We start from the raw sequence: 14,280 nt of genomic DNA, 5'->3' as shown, positions 1-14,280 counted from the left end.
AGGAAATAGTGACCATAACATGGTAGAATTTAGTATTCAGTTTGCAAGTAAGAAACTGAGGTAGAACGTAGAACATAGAACATAGAACATTACAGCGCAGTACAGGCCCTTCGGCCCTCGATGTTGCGCCGACCTGTGAAACCAATCTGAAGCCCATCTAACCTAAACTATTCCATTATCGTCCATATGTTTATCCAATGACCATTTAAATGCCCTTAAAGTGGGCGAGTCTACTATTTTTGCAGGCAGGGCATTCCACGCCCTTACTACTCTCTGAGTAAAGAACCTACCTCTGACATCTGTCCTATATCTATCACCCCTCAATTTAAAGCTATGTCCCCTCGTGCTAGCCATCACCATCCGAGGAAAAAGGCTCCCACTGTCCACCCTATCTAATCCTCTGATCATCTTGTATGTCTCTATCAAGTCACCTCTTAACCTTCTTCTCTCTAACGAAAACAGCCTCAAAACCCTCAGCCTTTCCTCATAAGAACTTCCCTCCATACCAGGCAACATCCTGGTAAATCTCCTCTGCACCCTTTCCAATGCTTCCACATCCTTCCTATAATGCGGTGACCAGAACTGTACGCAATACTCCAAGTGCGGCCGCACCAGAGTTTTGTACAGCTGCAACATGACCTCATGGCTCCGAAACTCAATCCCTCTACCAATAAAACCTAACATACTGTACGCCTTCTTAACAACGCTATCAACCTGGGTGGCAACTTTCAGTGATCTATGCACATGGACACCGAGATCTTTCTGCTCATCCACACTACCAAGAATCTTACCATTAGCCCAGTACTCTGTATTCCTGTTACTCCTTCCAAAGTGAATCACCTCACACTTTTCCACATTAAACTCCATTTGCCACCTCTCAGCCCAGCTCTGCAGCTTATCTATGTCCCTCTGTAACCTACAACATCCTTCTGCACTATCCACAACTCCACCGACTTTGGTGTCATCCGCAAATTTACTAACCCATCCTTCTACGCCCTCATCCAGGTCATTTATAAAAATGACAAACAGCAGTGGCCCCAAAACAGATCCTTGAGGTACACCACTAGTAACTGAACTCCAGGATGAACATTTCCCATCAACCACCACCCTCTGTCTTCTTACAGCTAGCCAATTTCTGATCCAAACCGCTAAATCACCCTCAATCCCATGCCTCCGTATTTTCTGCAATAGCCTACCATGGGGAACCTTATCAAATGCTTTACTGAAATCCAAATACACCACATCAACCGCTTTACCCTCATCCACCTGTTTGGTCACCTTCTCGAAGAACTCAATAAGGTTTGTGAGGCACGACCTACCCTTCACAAAACCGTGTTGACTATCCCTAATCAAATTATTCCTTTCTAGATGATTATAAATCCTATCTCTTATAATCCTTTCCAACACTTTACCCACAACCGAAGTAAGGCTCACTGGTCTATAATTACCAGGGTTGTCTCTACTCCCCTTCTTGAACAAGGGGACAACATTTGCTAGTCTCCAGTCTTCTGGCACTATTCCTGAAGACAATGACGACATAAAGATCAAAGCCAAAGGCTCTGCAATCTCCTCTCTAGCTTCCCAGAGAATCCTAGGATAAATCCCATCCGGCCCAGGGGACTTATCTATTTTCACACCCTCCAGAATTGCTAACACCGCCTCCTTATGAACCTCAATCCCGTCTAGTCTAATAGACTGTATTCTCCTCGACTACATTGTCTTTTTCCTGCGTGAATACTGACGAAAAATATTCATTTAGCACCTCTCCTATCTCTTAGGACTCCACGCACAACTTCCCACTACTGTCCTTGACCGGCCCCAATCTTACTCTAGTCATTCTTTTATTCCTGACATACCTATAGAAAGCTTTAGGGTTTTCCTTGATCCTACCTGCTAAAGACTTCTCATGTCCCCTCCTGGTTCTTCTTAGCTCTCTCTTTAGGTCCTTCCTGGCTAACTTGTAACTCTCAAGCGCCCTCACTGAGCCTTCACGCTTCATCTCTACATAAGCCTCCTTTTTCCTCTTGACAAGAAATTCAACTTCTTTAGTAAACCACGGTTCCCTCGCTCGACCACTTCCTCCCTGCCTGACAGGTACATACTTCTCAAGGACACGCAGTAGCTGTTCCTTGAACAAGCTCCACATTTCAATTGTGCCCAGCCCCTGCAGTTTCCTTCTCCATCCTATGCATCCTAAATCTTGCCTCATCGCCTCATAGTTGCCTTTCCCCCAGCTATAACTCTCGCCCTGCTTTATATACAGATCCCTTTCCATCGCTAAAGTAAACTTAACCGAATTGTGGTCACTATCACCAAAGTGCTCTCCTACCTCCAAATCTAACACCTGGCCTGGTTCATTACCCAGTACCAAATCCAATGTGGCCTCGCCTCTTGTCGGCCTATCTACATACTGTGTCAGGAAACCCTCCTGCACACATTGGACAAAAACTGACCCATCTGAAGTACTCGAACTATAGCGTTTCCAGTCAATATTTGGAAAGTTAAAGTCCCCCATAACAACTACCCTGTTACTTTCGCTCCTATCCAGAATCATCTTTGCAATCTTTTCCTCTACATCTCTGGAACTTTTCGGAGGCCTATAGAAAACTCCCAACAGGGTGACCTCTCCTTTCCTGGTTCTAACCTCAGCCCATACTACCTCAGTAGACGAGTTGTCATCAAACGTCCTTTCTGCCACCGTAATACTGTCCTTGACTAACAATGCCACACCTCCCCCTCTTTTACCACCTTCCCTGATCTTACTGAAACATCTAAACCCCGGAACCTGCAACAACCATTCCTGTCCCTGCTCTATCCATGTCTCCGAAATGGCCACAACATCGAAGTCCCAGGTACCAACCCATGCTGCAAGTTCACCCACCTTATTCCGGATGCTCCTGGCATTGAAGTAGACACACTTCAAACTACCTTCCTGCCTGCCGGTACACTCCTGCGACCTTGAAACCTTATTTATGACCTCACTACTCTCAACCTCCTGTACACTGGAGCTACAATTCAGGTTCCCACCCCCCTGTTGAATTAGTTTAGGTCATAAACAACTGTGCTGAACTTAAGTAAGGACAAATGAGTGAGGATAGAGCTGGTTGTATTTGACTGGGAAAGGTGTTTAGCAGTAAAGACAATTTATAAAGAATGGCAGATATTTAAGAAAATAGTTCACAGCAAAGATATGTCCCAATGAGGAAGAAGAATTCTAGGAAGGGATAAACCAACTGTAGTTAACGAAGAAACTTACGGATAGTATCAAATTGAAAGAGACAATACACAATGTGGCAAGGATTAATGATAAGAAAGAGGATTTGGAAAGTTGAAGAACCAATAAAAGATGACTAAAAAGAAAGAGACAGCAAATAACTTGAGGGTAGACTAGCAAGTTATATAAAAACTAATAGCAAGTAATCTAAAAAAGATAGATAGAGTGTCTTTAAATATATGAAAAGAAAGAAAGATGCCAAAATGAAGATAGGCACCTCAGAATGAGGCTGGAAAAATAATAATGGGGAACTGGAAAATGATAGAAGTTGAATAAATAATTTTCATCAGTCTTCACATTAATAGCATTCTTAAAATATGAAATCAAGGAACAAAAGGAAGGAAATAAACAAAATAACCATTGTGACAGAAAAAGTGCTAGAGAACCTGACAGGGCTAAAGGCCTATAACTCCCTGGGTAGCATTTCCACCAGTTTTCTTATTGGCTGCACAGCCTCAGAGGCCTGGGTGTGACAGTGACGTCCAAAACCAGAAGTTAATACCACAGTCGCCATGCCGATGCTGATCACCGTGCTCAGAACTTCGGAGCAACTGCGTGTGTGTGCAGCCAGGCAGCTTAGAGGAAACATCATCCCTGGACCTGATAGGTTATAATCTACAATTCTAAGATAAGCAGCTACAGACATAGTGGATGAACTAGTAGTAATCTTTCAATAATCTTTAGATTCTGATATCATCCAAAGGATTAGGAAACTGCCAATGCAATACCTTTATTCCAAAAGGAAAGGAGATAAAATATAAGCTTCATGTCAGTTATCTTAATGTCTACCATGCAAAAACATTAGAGCATTATAAAGGATGTAATAGCAGAGCAGTTAGAAATGTATAATTGAATTAAATAGAGCCAGCATGGCTTCTTGAAAGGGAAATTGTGTATGACAAACTTATTAGAATTCTTTGAGAAAGTAGCAAGCAGGTTTGATAAAAAGGAATGAGTGGATTTAATATATTTGGATTACATTCAATAAGTTTACTTAATAAGATGAGCTCATGGTGTTATATTAATGTGGATAGAGGATTGGCTAACTAGTAGAAGACAGAGAGTTGGGATAAGAGGTACATTTTCAAGACAGCAACCTGCAACAAGAGTACAGGGATCAGTGCTGAAGCTACATTTATTTGCAATATATGTTAATGACTTGGATAAGGAAAGTAAATGTTATATAGTCAAGTTTGCAGATGACACTAAAGTAGGTAGAAAAGAAAGTGGTGAAGATAACACGAAGAGACTACAAAGAGATATAGACAAGAGTGAGCAAAAACTTGGCAAATTCAACGTAACGTGGAAAAATGTGAGGTTTGGCATTTTAAGACAGAGGAGCTGAATATTATTTCAATTTAGAAAGACCGCAAAAAAAACTGTAGTACAGAGCATTTTGGGAGTCCTCATGCATGAATCACAAAAGGCTGGGACCCAAGTTCAGTTGGGAATAAGCAAGGAGGGAGGGCAATTGGAATGTTGACCTTTATTGGCCTTTCCTGAGAATGGAGAATAAAAATAGGAAATCTTACTAAAACTCTACACTGGTGCAACCACACCTAGAATACTGTGAACATTCTTGGTTCCCTTATCTAAGGAAAGATATATTGGCAGTGGAGGCAGTCCAGAGAAGGTTTACTAGTTTGATCCCAGGTATGGAGGGATTTTCTTTGGAGAAGAGGTTGAGTAGGTTGGACCTGTATTCATTGGTGTTTAGAGGACTGATTGAAACAAAGATTCTAAAGTGTCTCAACAGAGTAAATATGGCAAGGCTGTTTTCCCCTTGTGAGAGAGATTAGGACCAGAAGGCGTAATCTCAGAATAAAGGATCCCCCATTTTAAGAGATGAGGAGGATTTTTTCTCTCAGAGGGCAGTGAATTGGTGGAATTCTTTACCACAGAGGACTGTAGAGGTTGTTTTGCTTAGGATGTTTGAGACTGAGATAGACATATTTTTAACCAGTAAGGGAATCAAGGGTATGGGGAAAAGGTAGGAAAGTGGAATTGATTCATGGAGTCAACCATGATCTTACTGATTGGCAGGGCAGACTTGATTTGCCAAATGATCTACTTCTGCTGTTATGGTCTTATAGCATAACACAACATGAAAACAAGAACTCTAAGGAACAATACCAGAGAAGCTTCTAAAGTGACATATAAGCATGTCAGCAGAGTCAAGGAAGTAACTGCGATGTTACAACTTACAGGTCCCAGACAGTACATGTGGTAAACTTAACACATTACATGGACGCTATCAGAAAAGTTAAAGGCTTCACTTCCATCTAAGTAATATCCCAAAAGGAATAGACAAGATGCACTATATGCCAAGATTGACACACACTGATGCAAATATCATTCATAAACACATCTTAAATCTATTGAAACTGGCCAAGCATGGTGCAATCCACACGTTCAGCTAATTGTTTACGATGAGTCTGATACCCCTTGCTTTGGCATTACCTGCCTTAAATGGCAATACCTCAGGATGGTCACCTGTAAACTTTTAAATTGTTGAAACTGATGGACCACACTTTACCTTTTGGTTTGTGTTCATTCATAAATCTACATATTATCATAATCCACAATATGACAAATCTGTCATCAAAGATTCCTGACTGCAGCATTGAATTTGTGCCTTAGTTGAGTAACCTTTACCCAAACAGATTTGATGCCATTTGAAATTTTAAAGGTGATGCTCTGTCATATCTGAAAGATGATGCCCAACCACCTCTCCCCACCCTCCTTCCACCCCCAGACATTGAACTTTCCTGGAAGTTCAGCATTTACATTCAAGAAAAATTCAAATTGGAGTTAGATTCCGCGGTACAAAATACCATCATCCAGAAAGTTGAGCAGTGATTTGTGCAATTCCATTAGTTGTGCTTTGAAGAAAGGTGGCAATATACATATAGAGTTAGACCCATGGTAACTAAACAATCAATAAAAATACATCCAGACAACAGTTGTATGCTGGAAAAACTTAAGACTGAAGTTCTCAGGTGTCATGCATTTTTCCAAGCTTGATGCCAAGAATTGATATTGGTCTGTACATTTTTCCACAGACTCACGGGAACAGCATTTAGAATTTCTTTCTGTATATACTACTTCCTCGGATTACCATCTAGATTATCTGTAAACCAGAACATATTCCTACAACATACAGATGAAGCGTTCACCCAGTTTATCTCTGTATCGCAACAGAGACTGTAGTTCTTGGAAGAACTAACCAATGAGCATGGCACAAATCTCCAAAAGCAAAAAAGGAAACATGGTCAGATTTTCAGCAGTAACAAATGTCAAATCAACAAGAGACAAAATCAATTTATTTGGATAAACGTGCTGATCAGTTGATAATAGATCTGATCCTATTAAAGTGAAAGATGCAGAATGGTTCCCAACATTATAAGACAGTGATGACTTACAAAAGTGACTTGGTTTCTCTCTTGCTTACTCCAGCAGACCCTTGACATTTTTTTTTAAAATCGCTTTCCAGAATGGACGCAAGGAGGGGCCAAGAGAAGTGAATAATGAGGGGCTTTGAGAGGGATAGGGATGAAATAGCATTAAAGGGAGCAAGAGGGAAGTGGGAGGCAGTGGAATGAAGCAAGCAAGTGACAAAGGAAACAGTAAAAAGCCTCAGTAACATGGGGAAGCAAGAGTGAGTGGGGTGATGCAAAGAGAAGCAATGAAAGCGATAGGTGGGAGACAGCAAGCAAGTCAGATGGAATCGGGAGCAGATCGGAGGTGCTCGCAGAGAGTGCCCAAGATATAGATTAATGGCATTAGCGATTGGAAAAATAGTGCATGTACAGGTGACCAGATTGAGAACCAGCTCCTTGATTTGAATCCCTTTTCATAGAATCTCTAAAGTGTGGAAGGAGGCCATTTGGCCCATTGAGTCCACACCAACTCACTGAAGAACATCCCACCCTACCCTATAGCCCTGCCTTTCCCATGGCCAATCCACCTAACCTGCACATCTTTGGACTGTGGGAGGAAACCAGAGCACCCAGAAGAAACCTACACAGACCGAAGGAGAATGTGCAAGCGCCACACAGACAGTCACCTGAGGGTGGAATAGACCCTGCATCCCTGGTGCTAACCATTGTGCTACCCATTTTCCAACTTGACAAGAGCAGGAGTTATAACCAATCATCCTATTAAGAACAATGGGTGGACGTTCAAAGCTGGAGGTTCAATCAAAGCCCACTCAGCTTCAGAGAATAATCCAGCAGCAAAACGGCTGATACCAGGAAGCAGTTGTCTGACCTGTCCTGTAACACTTGGTCCTTGCCTCTCTCCATTCCTCTTGGTGGCAGGGTCCAAAACTTCAGTCTATGGTTTTCAGGGCATGATTTTACCTCTGGTTAAGTTTTCAAGTGTGTTTAACATTTCTTTTCAAAGGAGTGCCACCTCAGTCAGCTTTTGCAAATATTTCAAATGCATTTTTATTAAATTGACAACTCACCTAGACAGATACTGTTTTTTTTAATCCTGAAGTGCTTTTATGCATTACTGAAATTTTTTTTTCCCCACCACCACATCACCCATGGTCATTTTCATCTGTTATTTGAAACCACTAAATCGCCTGTGGTTCCAATTAATCAGTTTATGTGCAAATCCCAGAAAGGGCAATGCAATACCAAAGGTGAGGGAAAAGGTAAGGAGAGAGAAGGATATTAAATCAGAATGGAGTTGGATGGCACTCTACCCCCTGCAGTGCCCACCTGTCTCTCTAAAGGCATCGAGAGCATTGGTAGACACTATGTGCTCCCTTTCCAAGATCACCTGGGCATGAACGTAGCTGCGGAAGAGGGGCAGACATTGGCAAATATATTATTCTTGACAAGGTAGCTATATTAACTCCTGTTGACATATATTGAAAGAATTCACTTTGTGTTTGGCTTGTGCGTTCATTTTGTTTGACTTTTGTCTTCCAGAAACTGGAAGCCAGGGCAACCTGATAATTGGCAACACGAAAGAGCAACTGAAGATTGTGCTGGCTTGGCTTCAGGTGCATTGTGGAACGACTTCTTTTGCACAGACCTCAATGGTTTGATTTGTGAGAAGAACGTTGACAAAGGTGAATGTTTGATTTGAACTTCTGCGTGAGAAAATCTGATTCTGTTTTGCAACTAGACACTGAGAAATAGAAGTTTCAATTAGAAAAGATCTCAGGTGTCGCAAGTCACTGTATTCTGCAGCTTATTTCCCTACAGTCAACAATTAATCTGGTACTGCAGTGTGATATAATGAAAGTTAGGTAATCAAGCTGGACTGAAGCAAAAGCACTGTTTTCACTTCATTAACCTTTTATGGTTTTGGCCCTTTATATTTCATTAATTCATACATGGGAGAGGTAGACTCAGTCAAAGTTAAGATTGACAACAGCAGAATTCAGACTTGCAAATAGTAAATATTTTGTTCAAACTTCTCAGATGTACGGTTTGTACAACGCTTAAGTAGTAGAAAAGAAAAATCTTATGTTTGGGAATAAAATATATAATCAGTTCCTGTACAGAATTCATATGTTGCTAAGTTTACCAATACCACACAAGGCAGTGCATCCTGCCATGAAAACCAGCTGTTCAAAACTAGGCATGAACAAAATAACGTGTTGGCCATCTGCCAGGCTTGCAAAACAAATTCGATGCGGTATCGTTCAGAGATACCCTATCAGTGAGTAAGACCGTGGAGCCTAGAAACTGCAATACTGTTTTTGGGCCAACTCTACAGTATAGGTTACAACGCAACCACAATCACAGTGAAGGGTAGAACAGTCACAGGGGCAAAAATGGCCTACACCTGTTCCTGTGTGTCTTTTTAGTGGGGCTAGCACTGGAGTTCACAGGTGGGTGGCACATCCAGCACTTGTGCCAAAATGTTTGAGTTGTGGATTTACTTGTTACTCATCGGACTCCATAAACATATATTTCTGAAAGAGTGTTTTACCTTAGGCACCTATGAATAGTAGTATTCCATTCAACCTATTGTTATAAGCAGATTCCAAGCAAGGCTTCCTAACTTGTTATGGTTCCAGATGGGATACCCCAAATATTAAGTTCCTGAGTGACAATAGTTCCCCTTCTCACCCATCTGTTCGCTCAGATGGTTGCAAGAAGGTTAATCAAAAATGGATCCCTTCTCTTGTGGATACCTTTCACCCAGACCCAAATGAACTTATTTTTCAATGTGAGCCAATTTAACCAGGATTTCTGGGAATGATCCCTGGGTGAAGGGTTTGTCATATGAGCAGCAGTTGAGGACTCCGTGTCTGTACTCAATTGAGTATGTGGAGGGATCTTATTGAAACTTACAGAATTCTGAGATTCCTGGAGAGTGGACATGAAGATGATGTTTCCACTAGTAGGAGAGACTAGGACTCAAGGGCACAGCCTCAGAGTGAAGGATGACCCTTTAGAACCGAGATGAGGGAGGAATTTCTTCATCCAGAGAGTGGCGAATCTGTGGAACTCATTATTGCAGAAGGCTGCAGAAGCCAAGTCATTGAGTGTATCTAAGACAAGTGATCAATAGGTACTTAGATAACAAGGTGTAGAGCTGGATGAACACAGCAGGCCAAGCAGCATCAGAGGAGCAGGAGAAGAAAGGTCTAGGCCCGAAACGTCAGCTTTCCTGCTCCTCTGATGCTGCTTGGCCTGCTGTGTTCATCCAGCTCTACACATTGTTATCTCAGATCCTGCAGCATCTGCAGTTCCTACTATCTCTGAATCGATAGGTCCTTGATTAGTAAGGGGTCAAGGATTACAGGAGAAGCCAGGAGAATGGGGTTTAGAAACATGATCAAATGGCAGAGCAGACACTGCTCCTATATCTTATGGCCTAATCCTGCTCCTATATCTTATGGCCTAATCCTGCTCCTATATCTTATGGCTTTGTGTTCTTGAGATAACAAAGAGTGAGATTACCCTTTACCTGCGACACTGGGATAACGAGTGGATAAATCTTCAGATGTGACCTTCACAACTAATGTTGTAACTCAAGTTAGTACATATGGGCACCTTGACCCACTGGCACACATAAGAACTTCAGTCCCACTAACACCTACTAGTAGAGTTCAATCTGGCTTTTTAACCCCTGTCCTTGTTTATTTTCCAAAGGGAAAAATACAAAATGTGTCTGCTGTTTGGGATAAACTCTGCAGGGAGTGAATTGTTGTTGACCAGGAGTCATCTGCTCCTCATTATTTTTGTAAAGGCCACAATCCAGCCTATTCTGATTTGCCGTTTTCCCCTTTTAAGGGCTATTTCTTGAAGCTCCCTTTGCACCTTTAGGTGTGAAATTCTAACTGTCTCTCTCTCTCTCTTTCTCACCTGACATCTCATTAACTTACATCTGCAGCCACTTTTGGTCATTTCAGCTGTCATTAAAAAATCACACACAATTTGGAATTGCAGAAAACGTCCATAGTACTTTGGAGTTCTGACCTATGATCATAATACCATATCTACATCTAGGCTCCATCTATCTGCTAACATCTTTTTTTGTGAGAGAAGAGTTTCAGATTTTTGAAGATTACCCTTTATTTCTTCTTTTTTTTGATCTTGGACTCTCCCACCTGAGGAGATAGAGAGAAACTATCAACCCAATCAACCCCTGCAAACATCTTTAATAATAAATTAAATTGCCCTAGATCTTTTATATTGTAAAGACTATTATTTTTTGTCATTTGAATTGTGGACTGAAATGGTAAAAGGACTGTTTTAAAACTAAGAATTATGGAAGGAGTTGCTGCATTTTTCAAAAACAAGTTACTAATATTTATTCTAAGTGTTGTTTACACTGCTGCTTGTTCAGCGGAGGAAGGTTATTGCAAATAGTCTGGCACCAGGAAAGGTGTACAAATGAGACTTAGCTGGCAACAAGTAGCTAATTGGTCTGTAGAGCTGTCGATGGCAAAAGCCTTCTGTGTGCTAACGACAATGTGATTGGTTCCCAAATAGCTGAACAGCTTGAGAGTGTGAACAATATAGCCCAAAGCCTTTGGAGCACTAAAAAAGGGGAGTAGTGTTTTTCCCTCTGCAGTAAAAAATACCCAAAGCCTGAAGTAAGCCAGTTTATTTTCACTCCCCAGTTGCTGTAACCTGTGGCTTTTAACCAGTAGCTAAGAAACTATGTTCTGTGAACCAAAAGTCTGTGCCTCCTGCGAGGAAGTGAAAAGCACCTGGAGAAGAGAAATCAACAGACATCAAAACCCCGTGAGCAAAAGGATAATCTTAGTGAACGCTGGATAAGGAGTATCCAACTGCCTTCCCAGACTTTTCCCTCCATCCATAATATTGTAATAAATAGTAATTCTTGTTAAGTACAGAAAACTGGTTCATGATTTCTGTTAAGCTTGGTCTAAAAAAAAAGTAAATTGGGGAATATTAAATACTTTAATAAAATCTTTACCTTTTATAATGACTGTGAATAGTGGGGCATGCTTTCCAATGCTACCCCAATAAGATTTAAGTCAACAGATGGAAATCTAGTAAGTGCACCCAGTCCAGATATCATTCTAAGAAATCTGCACTCTAACCCTCTAAGATCACAACATCTTTCCTGAAGTGCAGAGCCAGAATTGGATATATATTTTAGATGCATTCTAATAAGAACTTTATACAACTGTAGCATTACTTCCAGCCCTTTGCATTCCGATGCTCTTGAGATAAAAACTAACATTCTTTTAACATTTTTAATTATTTTTGTACCTGTCTGTTAGCTTTTAATGATATGACATTAGCATTTCCTAATATAGAGATTCCCTATTAAAAATAGATACATATTTAATTGTTTCATCTTTGAATTGTTAAATTCTTTTTATTAATAAAGCTGTAAATAGAGCTGACAAGTTCATATTGATATGCATTGGCCTGAAAACATGGTATCTTCTGCCTGGAGGGATCTCAGGTAGTCTCCAGTAAATTATATATTGCATTCTAAATTAATTACTACACCCAGGCATACTGATCCCTGCACAGCATGAATTAGGAAGCTGCTTTTGGAGAATAAGTACTGTCTGCTTTCTTGTTGTCTGTTGTATGTTGTGTTGAAATCGTAAATATAATGTTGCTACTGTGGTTTTCCAATCAATTTTCTGCAGCTGGATGTATTCATACCGTCGGTCTTTTCACATTACAGATCAACTTAAAGGGTGATTGTCCCGATTAGCCTAAAGAGCACGTCCAGAGACATTTCCGGACCAGTTTCGGAGGTGGTCATCAGTTTCAGGTCTTCGATTACCAAAGGAAGCTTCAGATCTGCGTTAATAACCGAGCTTCCCAAACATCATTTCCTCACACTGGGCATTGGAACTTAAATCTTCAGCCCACCTTAACTTTTAATTTGAAGTTAGCCCAAAACTTTATTCTTTAAAGAATATCTATTATTCAATAACAATTATTGTTTATGGAAAGTGAAATAAGCAAGAAAATATATTGCAAAATTCATATGAGCCCAATTTTTTTTTAGTTTTATTTTCCTTAAATACTTACGTCAGTATAAGGAAATCTATATGTAAACACTCGTGTTTAAAAAGTATTTACCATTCTGCATAGTAACAGACTTACACAGCTTTCCAGTTTTCAGGAATATTTCTACTGAATCTTCTGTGTCTAGTTTACAGTGAAATAGAAAAAATTCCCCTATTGTATTCACAAATAAAATACCAAATATAAGGAGTGGGGATAGGATTTGAATTGGATCTTATTTCGTTACCATTCAGCTGCTGTAGAGATGACTTATTTATGTTTTATCACAACAAGTAAGAGAAGACCATTGCTTTACTTAAGCAGATGGACAGCCACTTTTACCTTCTACCTTTGTCCTCATTGGACAAAAAAAAATTCACCTGAAAGCAGAATACGTTAAGAATATATTTGCAAATGCAAATCTTACAGTTCAAATGGGAAGGTAATTACTGTGCTTTCTGACCATGAATAAACATTTTGACATCAGTAGCAGGACATCTCAGAAGGTAACTCAAAAAAGGGACCACTTCCTTTATATTGCAACAGAACTGGAACGAAAGAAATCAACAATGTAAACTACTGCCCTACACAACCTTTTTACTTGCATGAAATGCAATCTTGTGATTTCCAAATATTCCTATTTTAAACTAACCTAAGGATTTACTGCTAAAACTTAAGACCCTACTTAAGAGTCTACCATAACAACTAATTAAATATTCAAAACATTTAATCAGTCAATATTTGCAAAAACTTATCCAATAATACTCAGCCATCAACTGTGGATGGACTCAGCAATGTAAACATAGAGATCCCTTTAATTCATATTTGCAAAACTGTATGAGATAGTAACTAGTTTTGAGGCACACATTTTTTTAAATAGTCATATAACAAAGCTGAATAAATTTATTTAAGAATACATTTCAGTATTTTATTCTCAGCCACTTGCATCTTATGAAAGGTTTGATTTCAATTCTGAACCAATATTTATGAAAAATTTATTGTATACCTACTTACATTTGACAGCAGAAGAAGAATGATCCCAAAACAGAATTTATTAGTTATAGATAGTAAGAACTGCCAATGCTGGAGTCAGAGATAACACAATGTGGAGCTGGAGGAACACAGCAGGCCAGGCAGCATCAGAGGAGCAAGAAAGTTGACATTTTGGGTCGGGACCCTTCTTCAGAAATGGGGGAGGAGGAATGGAGCTCAGAAATAAATAGAGAGAGAAGGGGTGGGGCTGGGAAAGATAGGTGGGATGGTGATAGGTTTGTGCAGGTAGGCAGTGTTGGGGATTGGTCAGTGAAGTGGGTGGGGTGGATAGGTGGGAGAGAAGATGGACAGGTTGTGTGAGGTCAAGAAGGCGGGGATGAGAAGATTTTGAAACTGGTAAAATCCACATTTAGGCCATTGGGCTGTAGGCTACCAAAGTGGAATATGAGGTGCTTCTCCAGTTTCTGGGTGACATCATTGTGACACTGGAGGAGCCCAGAATGGACATGTTGCCCACAGAGTGGGAGGGGGAGTTGAAAT

General features: G+C 40.4%; 1 protein-coding gene across 1 annotated transcript in view; it reads left to right on the top strand.

Annotated features, from left to right (window-relative positions):
• colec12 (collectin sub-family member 12) overlaps positions 1-13,872 on the top strand; it is a 190,774-nt gene extending 176,902 nt beyond the window's left edge. Inside the window, exons 9-10 of the mRNA XM_048596315.1 lie at positions 8,215-8,357; positions 12,419-13,872. Coding sequence (XP_048452272.1) covers positions 8,215-8,357; positions 12,419-12,435 — 160 coding nt within the window. The 3' untranslated portion in view covers positions 12,436-13,872. The remainder of the gene's footprint in view (positions 1-8,214; positions 8,358-12,418) is intronic.
• The last annotated feature ends 408 nt before the right edge of the window (positions 13,873-14,280 follow it).

The sequence above is a fragment of the Rhincodon typus genome, chromosome 4 (genome assembly GCF_021869965.1).
Source record: "Rhincodon typus isolate 14 chromosome 4, sRhiTyp1.1, whole genome shotgun sequence".
Taxonomy (NCBI): domain Eukaryota; kingdom Metazoa; phylum Chordata; class Chondrichthyes; order Orectolobiformes; family Rhincodontidae; genus Rhincodon; species Rhincodon typus.
The sequence above is the reverse complement of the archived record's forward strand: the minus strand, read 5'-3'. Positions and strand labels throughout refer to the sequence as shown.